Source organism: Enhydra lutris, unplaced genomic scaffold (genome assembly GCF_002288905.1).
Source record: "Enhydra lutris kenyoni isolate GAN:26980312 unplaced genomic scaffold, ASM228890v2 scaffoldscaffold57, whole genome shotgun sequence".
Classification (NCBI taxonomy): domain Eukaryota; kingdom Metazoa; phylum Chordata; class Mammalia; order Carnivora; family Mustelidae; genus Enhydra; species Enhydra lutris.
The window spans coordinates 9,971,160-9,996,798 of NW_019154141.1; the positions used below are offsets into that span (position 1 = coordinate 9,971,160).

At 35.5% G+C, this 25,639-nt stretch overlaps 1 protein-coding gene across 1 annotated transcript in view; it reads right to left on the minus strand.

Annotated features, from left to right (window-relative positions):
* Positions 1–652: 652 nt before the first annotated feature.
* Positions 653–25,639, minus strand: part of LOC111158199 (EF-hand calcium binding domain 13) — a 91,324-nt gene continuing 66,337 nt past the window's right edge. Inside the window, exons 15-22 of the mRNA XM_022520115.1 lie at positions 24,076–24,147; positions 20,383–20,526; positions 19,798–19,869; positions 14,681–14,731; positions 10,970–11,113; positions 7,431–7,502; positions 4,462–4,605; positions 653–825 (exon numbers count right to left, since the gene is read on the minus strand). Of these exons, the coding sequence (XP_022375823.1) occupies positions 653–825; positions 4,462–4,605; positions 7,431–7,502; positions 10,970–11,113; positions 14,681–14,731; positions 19,798–19,869; positions 20,383–20,526; positions 24,076–24,147 (872 nt within the window). The remainder of the gene's footprint in view (positions 826–4,461; positions 4,606–7,430; positions 7,503–10,969; positions 11,114–14,680; positions 14,732–19,797; positions 19,870–20,382; positions 20,527–24,075; positions 24,148–25,639) is intronic.

Consider the following 25,639-nt stretch of genomic DNA (forward strand, 5'->3'; position numbering starts at 1 on the left):
AATGCCCTTCATGTCCCCTCTTCCCACCTCCTGTCCAGGCAACTATTAATCTAATTTCTACGTAGATCGGACTCTTGGCATCTTGTAGACGTGGGATCGTGGGAATGTCCTAACTATTTTGTTTTTGGCTTCATGCCCCCACCCCACCCCCCACCGGCCCCTCGTAAAAGAAAAAAAAAAAAAGAAAAAGAAAAAGAAAAAAAAATATATCTGGGGTGATATATTCTATGTGCTATTTAGTAATGGTTACATGACATTATTATCAACAATTCAAAGAACTGTACACCTAAAATAGGTGGTTTTACTATATATAAGTCACATTGTAATAAACATAAACTTGTCCTAAAATAGTGTAGTCAAGACAGTGGCTAAGGATACATTAAAAACAAAGAAGATAAGCATAAAATCCCCTTTGCTAGGTTTGTCAAAGTTTTAAAAATTATTTTCCAACCATTTATAATTTTCTAATAAATTTAGGTCAGGTATACCTAGCAAATAATCTCAGAGAATATTATATAATCCAGTAATTTTCTAGCATGATTAGGGTATACCTACAGTTCTGAGTTTAGGGAAAGCTTAGCAGTCTTTGCCAAATAATTTGGACAAAAATTATATAACCCAATATTGTATTGTTTTATCTTCATATTGTTTCTTACTTATCTATGCTCTCTCTAATCCTGTGTTGTTTTAACATGAAAACCACTGCTTGCCCTTCCAGATATAGGCAGTAGATACCTATGAAGTAAAACTCACCTGTATCTTTAGGAACTCTTAATGTATTGCAGAACTTAGTTAAAAATTCTTGAATGGTAATCTTGCCATTTTCTGTAATGCAAAGTAAAATTTGGCTGAAAGAGCTATTGCTTCTGAATTAATATACCAGAAACTAAGAGTCAAATTATAATCAAAGTGAAAAGCCTGGGAATCAGCCTATCCTGTTCCTTCCTCCTTAACTTCTGCAAACAATATGATTACCAACTTCTATTTAATTATTTCCAAATACTTCTTGAATCTATCACTATGCTAGTTAATGTCTGCACTATTACAACAGCATCGTTAAAACTAGCCACAATAACCAAACTATGGAAAGAACCTAGATGTCCATCAACAGATGAATGGATAAAGAAGATGTGGTATATATATATATATATATATATATATATATATATATATATATATATATACAATGGAATACTATGCAGACATCAGGAGAAACGAAATCTTGCCATTTGCAACAACGTGGATGGAACTAGAGAGTATTATGCTAAGCAAAATAAGTCAATCAGAGAAAGACAATTATCATATGATCTCTCTGATATGAGGAATTTGAGAGGCAGAGTGGGGGGTCATGGGAGGTAGGGAGGGGAAAAATGAAACAAGATGGGATTGGGAGGGAAACAAACCATAAGAGACTCTTAATCTCACAAAACAAACTGAAGGTTACTGGAGGGGTGAGGGGGTAGGGATAGGGTGGCTGGGTTATGGATATTGGGAAGGGTATGTGCTATGTTGAGTGCTGTGAAATGTGTAAGCCTGATGATTCACAGACCCGTACCCCTGAAGCAAATAATACATTATATGTTAATAAAAAAAAATCTATGCCATTAGTCTCATTTCTCTACATTTATTTTCTGCAATGCAGCAAAAGAGGTCCTTCTCTTTAAAAAATCTGGTTACTCCTCTGAAGAAAATCCTTCAGTAGCTCCTACTTGCCCCCAAACTATAAGAAAACAAAAACAAAAACCCAAAACAAAACAAAACAAAACAAAAATAACCACATCGTGGGTAGGTAAGAGGCTATAGACCAATATTCCTTACAAATGTGTTAAAGTTCAAGTAAAATACTGGAAAGTAGGACATAGCAGTATATCCAGAAATTAAAGTTCTAGATATGTTTAAGACATACATCCTCATGTAGAGCAATAGGTTTTCAAGAAGGAAAACCAGTTCTTAGAGGAGAAAAAAAAAATCTTAGCTATTACAATGGTTTGTGGCCATGGGACATCAGTAAATATTTATCTATGACATTAAATGTTCATAGGCTGTGGGGTGAGGAAAAAGAACAAAAATGTCCAGAGTCCAGAAATAAACCCCCACATATACTCAACTAATATTGAACAATGGAGCCAAGAACATTCAATGGAAAAAGGATAGTTTCTTCAATAACCGGTATTGAGAAACTGGATAACTACATCCAGAAAAATGAAATCACTCCTCCATCTTATACCACTCACAAAAATGTTACCTCAAAATGGATTAAAGACTTAAATGTAAGATCTGATATTATAAAATTCCTGGAAGAAAATATAAGGAAGCAGCTTTCAGACACTGGTCTTGGCAATAATTTTTTCACACGACACCAAATACAAACAACAAAAGCAAAAACCAACAAGTGGGACTACATCCAACTTAAAGGCTTGTGTACACATCAAATGGATACTATTTGGGATATACTGTCACAAATAAAACATAGTATTAAATTCAAAAAAAAAAAAAGGCTTGTGTACAGGAAAAAAAAAATCAGCAAAACGAAAAGGCAACCTACAGAATGAGAGAAAATATTTGCAAACCATGTATCTGGTCAAGGGTTAATATCCAAAATATATAATTCACACAGCTCAATAACAAACAAACAAGCAAACAAAATGATGAAAAAAAATGGGCAGAGTAACTGAATAGAAATTTTTTCCAAAGAAGACATCCAAATGGCCAACAGGTACATGAAAAGTTGTTCAACATCACTAATCATCAGGGAAATGGAAATCAAAACCACAATGAGATATCACTCACACTTGTTAGAATGGCTATCATCAAGAAGAGATCAAGGTTTGCACAGATGTGGAGAAAGGGAACCCTTATTCACTGTTGTGGAGATGGAAATTGATACAGCCACAATGGACAACAGTATGGAGGACTGCCCCAAAATTAAAAATAGATCTAACATATGATCCATCAATCCCCCTTATGGGTATATATTCAAAGGAAATGAAAACAGGATCTTTAAGAGATATCTACACTTCCACGTATTTTGTAGCATTGTTCACAAAAGCTAAGATATGGAAATAACCTAAGTGTCCATCAACAGATGAATAAAGAGATGTGGTATGTATATACAGTGTAATATTATTTCAGCACAAGAAAGAAGGAAATTCTGCCATTTGCAATAAAATGGATGGATCTTCAAGGCATTATGCTTAGAAGAGATAAGTCAGACAAAGACAATTACTGTATATATCACTAATATGTGGAATCTAAAAAAGCCATTCTCATAGAAACAGAGTAGAATGGTAGTTAGTAGCAACTCGGGGGGTGCAGTGAGTTGGGGAGATATTGTTAAAAGGTGCAAATTTGCAGTTAGAAGATGATTAAGTTCTGGAAATTTACTGCTGTGCTGACCTAAAACTGTATTATATACTCGAAAGTTGCTAAGAGACTAGACCTTAAATGTTCTCACCACAAAAAAACAAATTACAGTCATGTGATGTGATAGAGATGTTAGCAAACACCATAGTGATAACCATTTGCAATATATATGTATCAAATCAACACACTGTATATCCTAAACTTACACAATGTTCTATGTCCATTATATCTCAATTTTACAAAAAGGTAAAGAAAAATTCTGTGGAGACTGGGTGGGAAAAAAAAAGCTCCAAATCACTTATATTGAGAATGAAAATGAAGATATTATTACTGATCAGGCAGACATCAAAAATGATAAAAAGTAGAGGTCAAGGGCAACTTTATCCAAAAAATTTGAAAAGTTACATGAAATGGATGAATTCCTATAAAAATACAGACTGCCAATATTAACAAGAAAGTATGGTATTTTCTTTGTAATCCCATATAATTTAAGAAATTAAATCAATAATCCATAACTTTCCCGTAAATAAAACTCTCGGCTCATTAGGGTTCGCCTTTGAGTTCTACTTAACATCTGAGGCATCTCTTACAGATAAGAGAAAAATAAAGACTACTGCTCCTCTCTTTTGAAAATGTAGCAAAGATAACATTCAACAATACCAATCATTAAAATAATGAAATTATTTTGTATGTTTATAAATATACGCTTCCCTGAGCCCCAAAACCATGTGCAATACCACCAGAGGTATTCCTGGATATCAGCAGTTCACCTTCCAACGGGTTGATACCTGGCAAAGGGCCTCAAGGACTCTGTTGTACTCTGTGCATGGCATTCTGATTGAGTACTGCCCATGCCAGCCAAAGTAGCCTCATCTCCCAAGTACCACCACCGACAGAGATAAAGTAGGCCCTGATTTACCCCTCCATTTGGTTTCACAGGGCTCAGACTTGGCACACCAGGGTAGCACTGGTGTTCCTCAGTCATCCCACTGCAGCTCCCACAGCATGCCTTCCATTGTTGTGTATCCCATCCATACATCTCCCACCCCCACTAGTAGACGATGGCCTTTATAACACAGATGCATTCAAACTACCAACCATGTTCAGGTTCATGTCTTAATACTTCATTAAGTAAAACATTAGCTGCATGAAAGTCATTGTTTATCAAAAATTCTTCAAGGTCAGAGGCATCAATTAGATCATTCTGGAGAATTTGGGTAGTAGCTAAGAGTAGCTGTGTAGCTGCAAAAAAGAAGAAAACAAATATTTCAACAGCAGAAATAAGAGTATATTACCTACCTTCACTTAAGCTTGGATTGCATAAAAGAATTTTATTTTATTTATTTGGAAGAGAGAGACAGTGTGTGTGTGTACACCAGAGAGCATGAGTCGGGTGGGGGGGGAGAGTGAGAAGAAAGCTCCCAGCTGAGCAGGGAGCACTACACAGGCTCGATCCCAGGACAACAGGATCATGACCCGAGCTGAAGGCAGATGCCCAACTGACTGAGCCTCCCAGATGCCCCAGAATAAAAGAATTTTACATGAAACTACTAGTATAGTTTTAAAAACCATTGTATATTGTAATAGTTAGCAGTTACTGAAAACTTACTAAGTGCTAGAGACTGTTCTAAGTACTTCTACTTTACCTATTTAAACCTTATAATAATTCCAAGATAGGCATTACTATCCCTATTTTTAAGATGAAGAAATTGAGGTTAGTGAGATTAAGTGATTTGCTAAGGAATATATTGGTAGTAAGTGGCAGGACCAGGATTTAAGTCCAGGCACTGCAGTTCCAAAACCCATGCCCTTAACTAATGTACCTTTCAAGTTGACATGTTAAGTGGTCAACCTTTATGCCTTTGGCTACATAATACTTCATATGTGGCCCCTGAAATAACTAGGAAGCATTACAAATTACAAATAAGTTTACATCAAAATTTGCATTATTTCACTTAAGTTATGTTACAAAGACAAAACAGACAAGCAGCAGCAACAGCTGCTATTGCTGCTACAAGTCCCGCTCTCTGTATTTATCTTACAGCCCCACAAATCCTGACAGCTTTGGCTGCTTTCCAATGCCTTCAAATGGTTGTGGTCGTTAATGCAGTTTAGTTTAGTCCAGATTTTACTAGTTACTCTCAGTAGGAAGGTTGGTTTGATATAAGCTACTCCATCATAGCCCAAAACTAGAACCAGGTGGATCAAACTTACATGTAATTCTGATGCCCGGCTCTGGTTAAAGATTCCTGCCTAGGTTATCACTTTACCACAAAGCTATAGTAATCAAGACCATGTGGTTCTGGCATAAGAATAAATGAAAATCAATGGAATGGAATTGAGAGTTGAGAAATAAATCCGTACACTTATGATCAATTGATTTTTGGGAAGAATGCCAAAACCCTTTAATGGGGAAAGAATAACTTTGTCAACAAATGATGCCGGGATAACTGGATACCTGCATGCAAAAGAATTAACATGGACTCCCATCTCACTCCATGTGCAAACATTAACTCAAATCAAAGATTCAAATTAAAAGGCTAAAACTAGAAAACTCTTAAAAGAAAACATCAATATAAATCTTTATGATCTTGGATTATCTTTAGATGTGACATCAAAAGAAGTGACAAAAGAAAATATAAATTGGATTCCATCCAACTTAAAAATCTCTGTGCTTCAAAGGACACCAACAAGAAAGGAAAAAGACCCATGAAATGGGAGAAAAGATTTGCAAATCACGTATCTGATAAAGGTGTATAGTCCAGAATATATGAACTCTTATAACTTGACAAATAACCCAATTTTAAAATAAGCAAAGGATACACATCTCCAAAGAAGATATACAAATGGCCAATAAACACATGTAAAGATGTTAATAACTATTAAAGGGTACAGGGTTTCTTTTTGAGGCAATGAAAATGTCCCAGAATTAGAGCATGATGGTTGCACAACTTTGTGAATACACCAAAACCCACTAAACTGTACACTTTAAAAGGATGGATTTGATGGTATGTGAATTATATCTCAATAAAAATGTAAATGCGATAAATAATGCCATCAATTATAAAGGTGTTCTAATTTTAGAGATATTAAAATGTGAAAAAGAAAGGAAATTTGGGGGTACCTGGGTAGCTCAGTGGGTTAAAGCCTCTGCCTTCGGCTCAGGTCATGATCCCAGGGTCCTGGGATCGAGCCCCACATTCGGGCTCTCTGCTTAGCGGGGAGCCTGCTTCCCCATCTCTCGTCTCTCTCTGCCTGCCTCTCTGCCTACTTGTGATCTCTGTCTGTCAAATAAATAAATAAAATCTTTAAAAAAAAAAAAAAAAGAAAGGACATTTGTTTCACCAAAGCATTTAGGAATACATTGTTGACAGGGGTGTCTGCATCTGTGGAGATTTCTCCGGTAGGTGTCCCCTGTAGATGTGGGGTTAGGAAATGATGCCAGTATTGAAATTTCAATACCTCCCTAATTTCAAGAAGGATGAAATGAACTTCAGGGACAAAGACGAAGCGATAGTCTTTACACAGGAGGGGCAACGTGATGTAGTTAGGCAACAGAGATGATATGGCAATAAGAATGATATGTGGATCAATACCATGAAGATTTAGAGAAACTGATTAGTTGAAGATTTCCGTAAATAAAATAGATGGGCAATCCAGCTGAGGAGACCTGAAAACTGCAGAGGCCTAACCTGAGATGGCACAACAGACAGTAGTGATGCCTCCCCTGATTTCCAGACCAGATTTCCTTCATAGATCCAGTACCCCTTGAATGAAGAAAAACTTATCTCCTCTTGAGGAAGGACTTTGTAAGAACAGCAAAGGTGTTTCCTATGTATCTTCTTCAACCCTGTTTTATTTCTTTTCCCTCCATTATAACTTTTTCCCATTTTCCTCACTTGTCTTTTACATTCTTATATTATTTATATTTTATAAGTGCCTTAAATCCTTTTTAAAACTATAGAGATTACAGAGTAAAAACATGAAATCTGGATATTGATTTTTTAATATCATTTCATATCTTTATTTTACAGTCATTTGTCTTTGAACTAGTAGTATTCACTTACCTATGGACTCTTTGAAAGATGGACTTTCTTTAATTCTTTCAAAGAAATCTTTTAAATTCACTTCATTATTATCTGTAAAGTCAAAATCAAGCATGCTGACATTAAAAACCCGATACTGTGAATTTCTACATAAAGGTTCTGATTTACAATACTTAAAATTCCGTTCTACCTTATTTTCTATCTCAAATGACTGAAACTATTGCAAAATAACTTTTCATACTTTTAGGAACCATCTATTGAACAGTTAATGATCTTAATAGCTAATTTTCTTGAGTTCTATATGTTGGCTAATTGAACATAATTAAAAAAGAGAGAAAAAAGAACTTACATAATGTTCAGTTCCTTATACAGACTAAGGATCCTTTTATGATGCTTTACATTTATTAACCAAAATCTTCACAATAATTCTATAACATGGTTATACTTGATATGCCTGTCTTTAAAAGATGAAAGCCAAGAGAAATTAAATAAGTTGTCTAGGTCACAAAAGCCAGAAAGTGCTAGAGGATGTGGTATTTGAACTAAGGTAGTCTCAGGCCAGAGGTCACAAAGTTAACTATTAGGATACACACACACACATGCGCGCGCGTGTGCATGCGCACGCGCACACACACACACGAAGAAAAACGCAATAATGCTATCATAACAGAAAATATAGAGTTATCAACTACATTAAGGAGACTTTAACTTATAACAAAATGGCTAGCTGGGTAGCACAGAAACCATCAGACTACAAATCCCTAGGATGCTGTATGAACTACAATATTCTATAAATGCATTACTAAGATATATGAACAGGAAATATTAAGTTAAGTGGACACAGAGATCAAAAGTAGAAAACAGTGAGTACTGAGCCTATAACTATTTGGGGATACGTATCAGATCCCAAAGTGGCAAGGTGCTTGATTTAAATATTCATGCATATTCATAAAAGAAAATTTGGGTCCATGCTACTTGGAGAGTTTGAATTTAGATACCAAATAAAACTTGAATGCTTAAAACCCTATCAAAATCCCATCTATTTTTTTCAAAGAAATGGAACAAATAATCCTAAAATTTATATGGAACCAGAAAAGACCTCGAATAGCCAAAGGAATATTGAAAAAGAAAGCCAAAGTTGGTGGCATCACAATTCTGGACTTCAAGCTCTATTACAAAGCTGTCATCATCAAGACAGTACGGTACTGGCACAAAAACAGACACATAGATCAATGGAACAGAATAGAGAGCCCAGAAATAGACCCTCAACTCTATGGTCAACTAATCTTCGACAAAGCAGGAAAGAATGTCCAATGGAAAAAAGACAGCCTCTTCAATAAATGGTGTTGGGAAAATTGGACAGCCACATGCAGAAAAATGAAATTGGACCATTTCCTTACACCACACACGAAAATAGACTCAAAATGGATGAAGGACCTCAATGTGAGAAAGGAATCCATCAAAATCCTTGAGGAGAACACAGGCAGCAACCTCTTCGACCTCAACTGCAGCAACTTCTTCCTAGGAACATTGCCAAAGTTAAGGGAAGCAAGGGCAAAAATGAACTATTGGGACTTCATCAAGATCAAAAGCTTTTGCACAGCAAAGAACACCGTTAACAAAACCAAAAGACAACTGACAGAATGGGAGAAGATATTTGCAAATGACATATCAGATAAGGGGCTAGTGTCCAAAATCTATAAAGAACTTAGCAAACTCAACACCCAAAGAACAAATAATCCCATCAAGAAATGGGCAGAGGACATGAACAGACATTTCTGCAAAGAAGACATCCAGATGGCCAACAGACACATGAAAAAGTGCTGCACATCACTCGGCATCAGGGAAATACAAATCAAAACCACAATGAGATACCAGCTCACACCAGTCAGAATGGCTAAAATTAACAAGTCAGGAAATGACAGATGCTGGCGAAGATGTGGAGAAAGGGGAACCCTCCTACACTGTTGGTGGGAATGCAAGCTGGTGCAACCACTCTGGAAAACAGCATGGAGGTTCCTCAAAAAGTTGAAAATAGAGCTACCCTATGACCCAGCAATTGCACTACTGGGTATTTACCCTAAAGATACAAACGTAGTGATCCGAAGGGGCACATGCACCCGAATGTTTATAGCAGCAATGTCCACAATAGCCAAACTATGGAAAAAACCTAGATGTCCATCAACAGATGAATGGATAAAGAAGATGTGGTATATATATATATATATACAATGGAAAACTATGCAGCCATCAAAAGAAATGAAATCTTGCCATTTGCGACGACATGGATGGAACTAGATGGAGAAAGACAACTATCATAGAATCTCCCTGATATGAGGAAGTGGAGATGCAATGTGGGGGGTTTGGGGAGTAGGAAAAGAATAAATGAAACAAGATGGGATTGGGAGGGAGACAAACCATAAGAGACTCTTAATCTCACAAAACAAACTGAGGGGGACCGGGGGGAGGGCGGTAGGGAGAGGGTGGTGGGGTTATGGACATTGGGGAGGGTATGTGCTATGGTGAGTGCTGTGAAGTGTGTAAACCTGGCAATTCACAGACCTGTACTCCTGGGGCTAATAATACATTATATGTTTATAAAAAATTTTTAAAAATTAAAAAAAAACCTTGGATGCTTAAAGAAGCTCAATCCAGTGAAAGGGAGATTAAAACACTGTATTCACTGGCCCAAGTAAACAACAAGGAGATGTAAATCTTCCTAATTCTGAGAGGCAGTGGGGAAAAAATCTCCTGTGAAGGATCTCCTGCATCTCATGTGGGTTCGGAGTCTAAATTGATACTGCTCTCATGGTATGAGAAACCCCAGGTCAAAACATATAAATTGATTGAGGTCAATAAAAATCTAGAGTACCTGGCAAAGGCAATAACCAAACCGTGCTCAGGAGGTACTCTTAAACCCACACTCATCAGATTCCCATAGAAAAAACAAGCTGGTTAAGATAAACCCCAAATAAAAAGCCACCTAAAACCAGTGTAACTTACCAGCTCCAAATTAAAGTGTTCCCACATGATTTGACGCTTAAGAGTGAATATATATAGGAAAGGAGACCAAGTATATACTACAAGAAGTTAAAAATGGAAACCACAGATAAATATATGCTCACTTAGAAACGACCAAAACTCAGTAACTGTTCTTCTAAAATGTAGTGAAATTTGGGGTATTTCTTTTGGTTAAAAAACAGAATGAGGCAAGTACTATATAGAAGGACAGATGAAGGTGATCTCCTCTGAAGAAAGACTGCATATCAAAATGAAGCTGCTGGTATCATGTCTTTGTTTTATCACAATGGAATTTTCCCACCCATGCTTATAAGAAATGAATAGTAATTACTAAATAAGCATATATACCTAGATTAAGTGTGAATAGAAAGATATGGTCAATAAATATTTAAATTAGCAGACTATTTTGGCTCTAATTTGTATCAACCTAAGTCTCCAGTGTGACTGTCCTTAGCATTTTACCCACATATATATGCTCTAAGACTGTTTCTTATTAACAGGGAAAAATGAAAAGGACCTCACGCCAAAATAATCCTTACCATTGATGTCGCAACACTGGAGGGCTTCACTGATGTCCTCCTCAGTCAAACTGACATTCAAACTTTCCAGGGCATGCTCCAAGCTAAGTATATCAATCTTGCCATTATCAACACTTGACAAGATATGAGTAGCTTCTTCAATCTCTACAAAGATAAATAAATATATGTAAGATACTATGTTTTAAAAAGTGCAAAATAGTTTGTCCAAAGTCCATTAGAGGTGAATTCTCGAATTAAGCTTATATATTTAACTAAAAAAAAAAAGCAAAATATTTTCCAACAACCCACTTATATCAAGCAGCATTTAAAACCAAAAAATTACATGCCAAAGAGAATATGAGTTATCTGAATCCATTAACCCACTAAATACTGAATGAGCTGTAAGCTTTTCTTAAATAATAGTTAAATCCTTTACATGTAAATATAAAGATTTCTATCAACTGATAAAGTAAACAAAAAAAAGGATGAAATTTGAGATTAAAGCTCTTGATCCCCAGGGCCACCACCAGTCTATATTATGCTTTTGTGTGACTGAGAAAGGGTCCCCTTTGTATGTATCTATTACAAAGAGGCACACCTTCCTCTGGGCAGCTGAAATCTAGCCCTGGTGGTCCAAGTCTGAAGAGCGCAGTGAAATATGGAGTGCATTTCAGTCTCTGCTTGTACCCTACATCCAGGCATCTTTGTGCAAGGCAAAACCCATACAACCATGGAGTAGTCCTGTTGATACCACACCAATTTAAAATATAAAACATATCATTATTGGGTGTTTCAATTTTTCATCAATACCATTTCCCACTCTCTTAATTCCAAAATGAAGTCATTGTGCATGTTTCCACAGTCTGAAAATTATTGTGTTATACCAACAGATCTAAACCTTCACCTGGAAAGAAAACATAATACCATTTAAGACTTTTATTTATTCTACTAATAATTTTTTTGCAGCTACCGAGCCCAATAATGAAAATTTCAGCCCTTTCATCAAAGAGTTTTCCCGTAAAAAAGTTTCCTGTGAATTCCCAGAAAACAAAGACTGAATCTGTCATGTCTATAAATAAAATGATAATACATCATACAGTTGGTATGATGAGAAAAATATGCACAGGATATTATGAAAGCACTGAGACAGTTCACCTAACCTACAACTCTGAAAAGTCTTATGTGACATTTGAGATGAGTTTAGGGGAAAAAAAATGTGAGTTTGTCTGACAGGAAATGTATAGAAAGGAAACAACACATACAAAGATATGGAACCAAAAGCAAATAGAGCCAGTTTAAATTGTAATAAGTACTATGGCTACAGAATAAATACAAATGCAGAAGTGATGAGAGATGAGACTAACGAGATAATAAAGTTTTATTGTCATTGATTCATTCCATAAATATTTATAATTATATGAGTTGATAACATAAAAGATTTAGAAAAATACCTAGCATAGTAAATACTGTATAATATTAATTATTTTTTAAGACTTTATTTATTTGACAGAGGGAGAGAAATCACAAGTAGGCAGAGAAGCAGGCAGAGAGGGGGAAGCAGGCTCCCTGCTGAGCAGAGAGCCCAATGTGGGGCTCAATCCCAGGACCCTGGGATCATGACCTGAGCCGAAGGCAGAGGCTTTAACCCACTGAGCCACCCAGGCTCCCCATATAATATTAATTATTAATAGTAGCTACTTCTAAAAGCCTGCTGAAAGCCAGGATTGTGCCAGGATCTAGAGAAACAATACTAGGATATGGAGCAAAGTAGAGACGTGGTCCTTGGTCCAATGACTCTTCCAGGCATGTAAGAGAAAGAATCATTAATCAAATAATTAAAACGATGACTGGAAAACAGTCAGATTTTAACATGGGCAGAGGACTCTGAAGAAAACATTACAAATAGCCAACAGACACTAGAAAAGATATTCAACATCACTAATCTAGGGGAATGCAAATCAAAATCACAATGAGGTGCCTATCACCTTACACCTGTCAGAATGGCTAGAATCAAAAACATAAGAAATAACAGGTGTTGGCGGGGATGTGGGGAAAAAGGAGCCCTTGTGTACTGTTGGTGGAATGTAAATTGGTACAGCCACTAAGGAAAATAATATGGAGATTCCTCAAAAAATTAAAAATAGTAATACCATATGACCCAATAATTTCACCACTGGGTATTTACCCAAAGAAGACAAAAACACTAATTCAAAAAGATATATGCACTTCTATGTGTATTGCAGTATTACTTACAAAAGCCAAGATAGGAAAGTATCTCAAGTGTCCATCAGTAGGTAAATGAATAAGATGTGGTATATTTATGGAATATGACACAGCCATAGAAAAGGATGAGATTTTTTTTTTTTTTTTTTTTTTTTTTTTGCCATTTTGCCAACATGGATGGACCTAAAGGGTATTGTGCTAAGGAAATATGTCAGACTGAGAAAAACAAATACCATGTAATTGTACTCATAAGTCGATTCTAAAAAACAAAACAAATAAAAAAACAAAAAGTAGAATCAGAGGGCGCCCGAGGGATTCAGTTGGTTAAGTGTCTGCCTTCAGCTCAGGTCATGATCCCAGGGTGTTGGGATTGAGCTCCCTCCCTCTCCCTCTACTGTTTCCCTTGCTTGTGCTCTCTCTCTCTGTCAAATAAATAAATAAAATCTTAAAAAAAAAAAAAAAAGGCAGAATCAGACCTATAAATAGAGAACACACTGATGGGTGTCCAGAGAGAAGGTTGGTAGGAGGATGGGCAAAATGGGTGAAGGGGAATGGGAGAGACAGGCTTCCAGTTATGTAATGAATATGTCATGACACAGTGTAGGGAATATAGTCAATAATATTATAATCACGTTGTATGGTGACTGATGGTAGTTACATTTGTGGTGAGCATGGCATAATGTATAGAGAAGCTGAATTACTATGTTGTACACGTGAAGCAAATTAACATTGTATGTTCACTATACTCAAAGAATTTTTCATTAAAAATTGTATTATTTTGATCCTAATGAATTAAGATGATTTAAGTTATTTAATATTTTTGTTACTTTATTTTTTTCTAAGTAAGCTCTATACTCAATATGGGTCTTATATTCCTAACCCTGAGATTAAGAGTCATATCCTCTACTGACTGAGCCAGGCAGATGCCCTTAATTTTTCTTACTTCATAATGAAAATATACTGAGCATTTCTAGTATCATTTTAAAAATATGAATGAGTACTTTTAATATGAAACAAATGCTATGAATGAGACATGGTTTAAGGAAAGCATATTAACAGAGGAAGTTGACCTAGACTAGCAGATAATGATTGGCTCCCCTAGAGGAATCTGACCTGCATCTGAAAGATGAGTAAACTTGAATAGGCAAAGAGGGTCAGGGAAAAATATTCCAGGGAATAAAATATGCAAAGCTTTGTGGTGGGAGGAAAAGAGAGATCTAAGAAAATGAAAGGCAATGTATTTGAAAGTATAGAAAACAAGGATAATGGTACAAGATTGTTAGAGGACTAGGACATATAGGATGGATTTTGATCTTTAACAGCAAGGGAAAATGTTTAAAGAGTTATAAATAGGGAGATATAACATAATCAGATTACTTTTTTGAAAAAAAATATTACTCTGGCTGGAGTGGGAAAAATGGACTAGGAATCCATTGGCAGCTGGCAATGATTCCTAAAGAGTAACTCTTTTATAGGGAATGTTTTCTTATACACATATAAAGTTCCTACCATCTGCTTTTGGTAATCTCAGATTTGAAGACAAAGCCTCTTTCTTAAAATCTGCAAATTTACAGAGAGAGATTATGCCATAAGGAACAGCATCCTGATTTTATCCAGTTTGAAAGAAAGCCTAGACTAAATACTTCATCTCTCAGTAACATTTCCCATTGACCATTCTCTTCCTCTCAAAATCATCCACTGGCTTCCAAAATATTTTTTCTATTCATCTTCCTCTTACTTCTTTGAGTCCATGGATTTGTCAACCTCCACCAAGCTCCTTAAAAGTGACTGAGATTCTAACGTCATAAATGTTTCTCCTTTCTTCCAAAGAGGGCAGGTTCATCTCCAGGCCCATATATTTGATAAAATGTTTAATTATTAGTCTGAATTGTCCTTCTCTAGTTCTGCTTGCTTACCTATCTATCTAATCCTGGAGCTTCTCCTAAGGACAAGTTGCAGTTATACCCCTCATTCAATATACTTTCTACAAAAATGCAAATTGCTACAGAGATCTATTTGAAGGACAAGTGATAAAAATAAAATATGTCCATTTGCATAGATGGACCATATTACAGTTGGAGAGATGTTTAGAATAACTCACAACTAGTCCAGATATTACCTTAAAACAAAAGGAAGTTAGAATAAAAACACATTATATTTACCTTAATTTTTTTACTTGTTCTAAGCAAGATTTAAAAAAAAAAAAAAAAAACAACTAAGCTATTAAAAAGTACTTTCAAAATAGTAGGTTTGGCAATTTTATAAGATAATTCTAAAACAGGATTTCTCAACCTCAGCAAAATTGCATCTGGGTCCTGATAATTATTTGGGGGAATACCGTCCTAGACACTGTAGGATGGCTAGCAGCGTCCCTTGCTTCTACTCACTACATGCCAGCAGTCCTCCACCCATCAGTTTTGACAATCTAAACTGTCTTCACACACTGCCAATTGTTCCCTGAGAGGCAGATCTGACCTTATTTTTTAGCTGAAGCTAAATTTAAAGGCAAGAAATGGCTTTCCAAATATGGATAAAGTCCATCTGGATATATCCCAGCTGAGAATATAGATGGGTCAGGTAAATTCTTTGTAGATAGAGCAAAGAGCAGCTCAACACTTACATATGAGTGTTATATAGAAAAATGTTTTAATTGTTCAACAATAACTTGTACTTTTCAAAGGGCCTTTCACCTAAAAAAAAAACCAAAAATCTAGAAAATGATTAAGACCTCTCTAAAGTTCATAGAAGGAAAGGGATTAACTTTGAAATGAAATTACTCTAGAAAGAAATATTTCAAAGCCATACAACAACATATATAAATACTTGAGGCCAACTTTACAATCTAGTCCAAGAGATCATCCAGGAATTTGATACTGTAATAACTAAATGGACATATCTGTGGATATAGAATATAAGGTATATCCCTAAATTTGGTCTGCAGTAAATCACATTTCAATACATTTATGGTATTATTTAGGAACTAAATATTATAATATTAACTAAATATCATTAGGAACTAATTATTACCATTTAACTAGTATTTTGGTAAAATATTTAAAAATCCTTAGATAAAATTTTAGAAGAAATTTTTATTACAAGTTGCTCCATCAACTCACCCTCAACAATGGACTCATCTAGTATTTTTTGAAGACTATTATCAGTGAAATGAATTCTATTGATATTTCCAGGTACATCTGCATATTTGTCCTTATCAAACTGATCACTTTCTTCCATAGAATCCAATGTATTGATGATATCATTCAATGCTACAAACACAGAAAATATACACACAACATGTACTTCAGTCCATGGTTCCAAATCTTTGGAATATAACAATGAAATTGATGGACTCTTTGAGATTTGCGCTGTCCAAAATGGCAGCCACTACTCATATGTGGCCATTGAAATAAATAGAGCAATCCATTCCCCACTATAGTTTTCTATAGCCCCTCATCTTTATTCTTAAAATTATTTTGTTAAAACTCTAGGTTCTGGATGGGCTATTCCTATATGAAGAGAAAAGTACACCAGAGTTTCTCTAGTTATCAATATTGAGCTCACCATTTCAGTAAGAAATACCCTCCATTCTTCACAAGTGCTCTCAAACCCCAATCTTTCCCTTTCCACTTTCCTTCCCTACATCTTTTAATCTTATCACCTCATTTCACACAATTTAGAGGATCAGCAAAGCCTATTATGGATAGCACATTAACATAAAACATCTAGATTAGGAAATCCATGGCTGACCTCCCTTAATTAAAAAGCAAAACAAAACTTCAGGGGCACCTGGGTGGCTCAGTCGACTGGGCATCTGACTTTTGATTTCAGCTCAGGTCATGATCTCAGGGTCTTGGGACAGAGCTCCTGCTGGGCTCCAAACTCAGCATGGAGTCTGCTTGGGATTCTCTCTCCCTCTGCTCCTCCCCACACTGGCTCTCTCTCTCTCTCACGGGTTTGCTCTCTCTCTCTCTCTCTCTCTCTCTCAAATAAATAAATGAATAAATAAATAAAACATTTTTTTAAAAACCTTCATTTCTAAAGTATATATCCAAAAAATCATCTCTTAGGATTCATTAAGAGAAATGTATAATAAATTACTTTAAACTAGCCAGTTTATGTAGAAGTAGTATTTAACTCTTTCTGTTGTTCCATGATTTAGTCATTAGTTATTGGTAAAACGTTTCAAAAATAGGCCACATGAGTAAGGGCTGAAGGGAAATGTGAGTCTAGAGAAAAGACGATTCGATGTGAAATGAAGAAAATATAAGAGTTCTCTTCACATCTCTGGAGGGCTACTGATAGGAGGAAGAGTCCAAATGTTAAATATGGTTTGGGAATGGAATTATAAGGCAGGATTTCTACCAAATATGTGGAATAATTGACTAGTTCCACAGCTGTCCAAAATTATGGAATGGGCTGCTTCAAAAGGTCATAAGGATTTCCAAGACAAATAGTAGGATGAGTGTGCATTACCATTAGCCTGTCCCTGGAAGCCATTAATGTAGTTTTTAAATAACATATAATAATTGAAGAAACTCCAAATCTAACAAGCTATCAAGGCCTCTACTATAGACCATAGTCTCTGACCACAATAAAACTAAAAAAATAAATAACAAAGATAGGGCAATAATGAAATTCAAATTGCTTTAAAATTTTAAGTTTTCTCTTAAACAACTCTTACATCGAGGAGAAAATCAAAATATGACTGAAAATACTTAGACAATAACAACAATAATAAACGAAGACTGTTAGATAAACCAAAGTTTTACTAAAATGAAAATGATAGTCTTAAACATTTAATGTCCAGTAAGAAAAAAGTATAAATTAATAATTTAAATAACTTAGAAAAGCTATAAAATGGGCATAAGAGAATAAAAAGGACTTAAAAGCAGAAATTAATTTTTTAACTATGAACAGAAACACTAAAGATAAATTTAAGAGGTAGTGCTTTAAAAAGAGAGCTAAAATGTTCTGTTAGTAAACATAGAAAAAGTTAAGGTTATATATATGCAAATTTAAGAATGAGAAAATAACCAGATTCAAAAAAAATCAAAAGAATTATCACTGCATAGGGCTGTATTCCAATAAAACACCCAAATAAAATAAATTTCCTAGGAGAAAAAAAATACCAACACTGACAAAATTACACCAAAGATGGCAAAAAGCAACCCACCAAAATCAAAGATGAATAATAAACTAGGAAAAAACTTCAATAGGACAGAATGTTAATGTCCCTAATATAGAAAGACCTATTTACAAATTCAAATTCATATGAAAAAGACAATCTAATTAAAATATAATCAAAGCACACTTGACAATCATGAAAAATATGTTTTACCTCACTAGTCATTAAAGAAGTGCATATTAAAATAATAATAAATTTTTTTACTGGAAAATTTTTTAATAACTAATACCCATTATTGATACAAGTAAATTTTTACAACCCTTTGGGAGGATAAATAAGCAATAGCTATTAACATCTTACATCTGCATAGATTTCAGTCTAGCACTGTGACTGCTGAGGAATTTATCCACCAGGAAAACTTTGTGCACATATATACATTCAAGGATGACCATCAAAATGTTTGAATGGCTAAAAATTGGCAATAACCTAAATATCATCAAGAGTATATGGGGCGCCTGGGTGGTTCAGTGGGTTAAGCCTCTGCCTTTAGCTCAAGTCATGATCTCAGGGTCCTGGGATCGAGCCCCACATCAGCTCTCTGCTCAGCGGGGAACCTGCTTCCTCCTCTCTCTCTGCCTGCCTCTCTGCCTACTTGTGATCTCTCTCTCTCTCTCTCTCTCTGTCAAATAAATAAATAATCTTTAAAAAAAGAAGAGTGTTGTGGATAAAATTATAGTCCATCCCCGTAATGGAATATTATGCAGTCCTTAAAAAGAATGAGGTAGTTTATATGATATAATGGAACATGGAATAATATCTAAGATATGCTATTAATTTCTTTACAAAAGCAAGTTGTGGAATATTATGAACACAGTAATTTAATTTTTAAATAACAATTTAAGAACATACAAATACTCACAGATGTAAGTAAAAAAGCCTAAAAGGATACTTACCAAACTTCAACAGGGATATTTTCAGAGGGTGACATTACAAGAGCCTTATGCTTTATATTTCTTACCCTTCTGGTCACTATATTTTTTTATAACAGTTTAGAAATTGCCATTATTATATAATAAAGTTTTTTTATTTAGCTATTGGAAAACATTACAACCTCATGATTTTCCCAATCCTTTCCACTAAAGTAAAAATTATTTTTTTAAAAAAGATTTTATTTATTTATTTAGAGAAAGAGAGATACATGTGCTTGATCCCATGTGGGGCGGGAATCTCAGGGGCCCTGAGATTCCAACCTGAGCCAGATTAAGAGTTGATGCTTAACAGACTGAGCCACCCAGGTGCCCCTCAAATAAAAATTCTTAAATGAAAAAAAATTGTAGTAAAGTTTGCCATAAGTGCAAATGTTCAAATATTAATGAAACAAACATTTGGCACAGATACTACTACATAGAAGATTTAAGCAACAAATATAGTGTTTGACTAGGTGACCTTTAAATGAGTCCTGTGTTGTGGCCATTCAGCAGTTTTACCATAAAGCTCTTACCAATAAAATTGGAAAATTTCTGGTTGTCCTTCAAAACCTTCATACAGTCTTTAACATTCACCATGTTGTCATCTGGAAGAAAGAAAGAGAGAGGTGATAAACAAGAAACCCTGGACAAAGTAATATTAAAAAGCTAGTATAAAAATAAGAATCAGCATACAAGATAGTTTGGATTCATTTTCACCTATTATGCTTTGCAATTAACCTTACAAGGCTGTAGATACACTAGTTCTGATTCTACCTGTAAGGGAACTAAAATACCAAGAAAGTTATAAGTCCAATAACTTTACTTGGCGCAAAGTGGCAAAGCTAGGTTTTCTATTCAAAGAACTGGAATTTCCAAGCCCACTTCCCACAAATTTTTGACCTGCTGTTAAAAAGTATTCTCCTAACTGCAAAAGAGGAATGTGAAAGAAGAAAGGCTCCCTTTCAAGACCTTTACAGGAATACAAGCAACTACCTATAGATATTTGCTCAACAAAGGAACGCCATTTACCTAAACAAAGACCTTGCACACTTTCATTACAGGGTCTCCTATCCAAAACAAACAAACAAAAAAACTGATAGTAATATTTAAATGCTTACCAGAAACAAAATCTGATTGAAGAATTTTCTCTACCTCCTCTTCAGGTGACTTAATCCCAATATTTCCTAGAAAGCTCTCCAAGTTCTTCCCAGGTATCATGTCACCTTCAAGTGCATCAAGGGCTAAGACAATGTTCTGTAACTCTAGAAATAGAAAAAAGTTATTTGGTAAATGAACTAACCTCTGATTTAAAAAACAATGGTAGCTATCACTAAAGACTTTTATCAGTGGCAGTCTGAGATTTATTATAACATCCTGAATTGAAGAATAAGAAATCTCAGTGAAGAACCCAGGCCTCAGGGAATTCTAAGTCCAGCAACACAATGCACTTGGTCCATCATGTTTCTTTGGCGCTAACATAAAATTGGCACAACCAAAATTATTCATATAGTTGAATATTTCACTGCAATTACATAAAGTAGTTATTTTACCATGAAGCTCTAATGGTAGCCAACAAAATTAACTCATTCTGAATGAAGTGAAATGAATTTCAGAATCATGAAAAATGCAAAATATGAAACACAAGTATCACAAGGACTCATTAGTTTTTTTTTTCCCCCAATTCTATCACGATGCAGTTATACCCTGGCTTCTGGAATTGTTTCATTTCCAACCCTTTCAAAGGAGGCAGTGTTAAGTCAGATAGACTTGCATTCATATCCTGGCTCCAGGATCTGTCACCTGGAACTGTGTGACCTTGATCAAATTATTACTACTTAACCCCTCTATAAAACTCAGTAGTCTTATATCTAAAATGAGATAGTAATACTATTACCTCACAAGGTTAATGTGGAGATTAAATATGATGATGTATAAAAAACAAAACAATTCTAGATATATGGCAAGTACTTAATAAACGTCATATTAATAGCAATAAAATAACTACTACTACTACTACTACTACTATTACTATTACTACTACTATTACTAATCAGGAACTAGCTATAAATAGTAATCACAGCTCCTTAGCACCTTTGAACCTGCCTCACTTTCTGTCCTAACATCATGGGGAGGCAACTGAAAATGGCAATCTGAGCTTTGCCGGCACCTAAAAACCTGCATCAGTTCTGCTTCTTCGTTTTCACTAATACTTGGTTTCCTTTAAAATATGGTTTCCTTGCACAACCATCTTGGGTGGGGGCTGCTCATCGTCCCAAGCTCCCATAGGGCCAGGAAGCAGAGAAGCACCCCTAAATTTCTGCTGCTGCTGTCAGGCTACTTTGGTTCCACCTTCAGTCAAACCTTAGCCCTTCGTCTGAGGTTCAGGCCTATCATTCACCTACACCACCCTCCTGACACCATCATCTACTACTGTCTGAGCACACTTTCACCATCTCTGAGGATCTTGGCACCTTGCTCATAATCCTTCCTCAACCCCATTTTCCGTTGTCATCTGATGACAATAAGGATGACCTTGACCTCTTAAGTTCAAAAAGTCTTCACTTACCTTCCAAAGTCATCCAAACCAACGGCTATACTTAATCTTCATCATTACCTAGAATTGGCTGCCCCACCACTAAAATCTTAAAGTAAAAGATCAGACACCTCACCATAATCCTTTATAATTATGCGGTATGTTGAAGGAAAGCATAGAACTGTATTCACAATATGCCCATTTTTAAGGTCTCTCCAAGTTTGCCAACAAATAGTCTAGGCACAATGAACTAACCTTATCCATTATTAATGAAGTGAACATTCTGAAAGCCAAGTTCTCATGTGTCAGCCAGTCAACCTTGCAAGCAGGTTTTTCTAAAGAGGGCAGCTTCAGGCCTGCTACGTTAACACTGGTATTCTAGGGGGTGCTTCCTAACTCTTCCCTGTAGTTATTGGCCTTACACTGCACTATCTGACAGATTCCAGTGCCATTCCCCTAACGATTGTGACCATTTCCCAGATTCAGGTACTTAAACTGTATCTGTTCTTCTTTTCCAATGGCTTAATTTCAAAAATTTTTCCTTCCTCCTCATTCACTGTCCTGAATACGAGTCTCCTTCTGAGCTCTGCTGTCTGATTTCAAAATTAACTACCATTTAACAAGTATATAATATGTGCCTAACAATTGGGTTATACATATGCTTTACATGTGTTTTTGCTCTTGAACCTGACAATTCTATGACAAACAGGATTTCATTAGCTCCCCTGTTTTAAAGGTGAGGAAATCAGAATGGCCTACAGAGATTACCCAGCTGGTAAGTCAAAAAACCACAAACCACCATACATCATACCCCATGGGCTGTGTTCTTTTCTACCTCTATTCATTGTTTCCTAGAGCTCAGCTAACTGTACTTTGTTGACACTAATTATGTTATGTAACCCAGGTAACATATTTATGTCAACAGGGACTTATTAAACACTTTTCTTAACCTAAAAGAGAAACAATAACGTCAGAAATTTCCTATGCAGATCAGAGTGGTTACTGAAAATCCGAGATTTGTCTACTTCTTTATACACAGAAATTTTTCTGCATCTGTTTCCCTAAATATATTGTCACCTTCGCGAGGTGGGGATCCTGGTGATTGGAGCCAAAATGATGGGACTACCGAGGGATGATCAGTAGATAACTTTATTTCTTACAATCGTTTCTTTTATACTTTTCACAAGATCCAGTTACAAACAGGATCTAGATTTACGTGCAGGACATGAACTGCGTGTGAGATGTGAGTTACGTGCAGGACGTGGGCTACCTGTAGGCAATCAAGTGCCACAAGCCAACAACTACAACAACAACGACAACAACAACAACAACGATTATCTCTTAGCTTTAAATAACAAAAGCAAGTTAATGATTCTCCACACTTATCAGATCCATCTAAAGGAGGATGTGAAAGTACTCCCAGGATCCTCCCATGTTTATTCCAGGCGTCAGCCCAGGAAGACTCTTGCCCTCCATCTCCTGGAGTTTTCTCACAGGATCTCACATGACCCCAGTCACATTGCCGGGGATACAGATTGTGTTCCAACATAAATACCTGTGTTTTATTCTTTTCCTGATAATGCTTATTGACCAAATAATCACGAGTGGTTATTCAAATAAATTACATTAAATTTTTATAATTAATTAATAACCATTAATCACCATTAAATGGTTATTCAAATAAATTTGACATTAAGTTTAAAACTTATTTTCTAAACAAAAAAGTACACAAACTCCACAAGTATAATCTTCATTGGTTTTAGTTCTGTTTTAATTTTTAAGCAAAAATAGAAGTCAAGTAGTAGAAATTACCCATGCTACCAAAATGTACATGGTCTCTCTTGTGTTTTAATAAAAAACAAGAAAAGGAACATAAGGAATGTCTACTAAAGGAAGCAGTAGAAGATTCCTGAGAAATTTTATTGAATAATGTAGAAGCCTATACACTAGGTAGAATCCTAAGTCTGAGGCTTAAAATTATACAGAAAATATTCATATCTGAAAAAATTTAAAGCCAGTAACTGACTTTATATAAAGCCCAAACACAAAAAAGGGATTTAAAATAGCATTACACAGACTCTATTCCAGAAAAAGCCTTTTTTCTTTCATCAAGGAAGCTGTCAACTTTTAATCAAAACCAAGTTTCACCTGCTTTAAAACAGATCAATGCCAACATGTTAACCAGAAATTAGCAGAACTAGAAACACTAAAAAACAAAACAAAAAGACATCCATGCAATAAAAGTAAATTTAACAGTCACAAATAATCTAGTACTTACCTTTTAACCTGGAGGCATCACGCATATCCTTTACCACTTTTCCAAATTCTTCTATTTGCACTTCATCACCTTCTGCAAGAAAAACATTTTTATATTATTATATTCAAACATTTTTAGTAGATCAGCCTTACTAAGCAAAATTCAGGATCCAATGCAGCAATCTCTAAAAATGTAAATCATTTGATGTACTCGTATTTCCTTTTCATATTGTTGACTATCCAAAAGATCAATTTTATGGAATAAATAAACCTTAAGATTATAGGAGAAAGGCTGAGTTTTCAATATCCATCAATCAAGAGAAACTGTGTAATCCGTATCCCTAGAGATAACACTAAGAGACAAACCTCAATTTTAGTTTAATCTTTCAAATGTTTACAGATAAAAATACTGTACCAGATTAACTTTAAAGATTTTTCCAATGCCAGATGGTTCTATAATTTCCAACACATGTTTACACTCATTTCTTACAAAGAACACACAGATACTAGAAAGCCAAAGTAACAAACACAGGAGGCAGAGGTGGCTTTGCTTTCCCAGTCAGGAACAGGGAAACTTAGCACAAGGATTTAGAATTATTATAGTCTATGGTCACAGGATAGAATACAGGTGCTATAAAATGAGATATTGGGGAAGTATTTCTAAATTTGCTAAATGATAAATATCTTTTCTATTTTTCAATGTCTTTTTGTAACCACCGTAAAAATATTTTTTACGGACACCTGGGTGGCTTAAAGTGTCCACCTTCAGTTCTGATCATGATCCCAGGGTCCCGGGATCCAGCTCTGCATCCGGCTCCTTGTTCAACTGGAGCCTGCTTCTCCCTCTGCCTCCCCCCACCCCTTCTTCTCTGTTTGTCTCTCTCTCTCTTTCTCTGACAAATAAAATATTTTTTAAAATATTTTTTAAAAACTTCAAATGTACTTTGAAATATTAATGAGTTAATACAGAATACCATCAAGAACCAAGAAGTAATAATTCAATCTCACTAAGTAGAGGGAACCTAAACCATTTTTTTCCTTTTTAACACACCATGATCAAAAAAGAATATCCTTGGTAAGTAATTTTTTTTTTTAAGATTTTATTTATTTGACAGAGAGAGAGCCAGTGAGAGCAGGAACACAAGCAGGGGGAGTGGGAGAGGGAGAAGCAGACCTCCCGCCAAGCAGGGAGCCCGATGTGGGCCCGATCCCAGGACTCTGGGACCATGACCCGAGCCGAAGGCAAACCGTCCAATGATAGAGCCACCCAGGTGCCCCAGGTCAGTAATTTTTAAGTTCTTCTTCATGTTTCTAGGTCTCTGTTGAGCTACTTAAGCAGTTCACTTGGTCATTTCCCCCACTTTAATCAGAGAAACTCAAGTTTTATGATTTATATACTAAGGTACTCTGTAAGAGTTCATTTAGAAGAAAAGAATTCTACTGCTTTAACAGCACCAAATATAAATACAAAGCCAAAAATACAAGGTTCAAAACTTTGCACACCACTGCATTAAAATAAGAATTAAATCTCTGTACTGAAGTTCCAATGTTAAGAGAAGAAATGGTATGACAGATGGGGCACACAA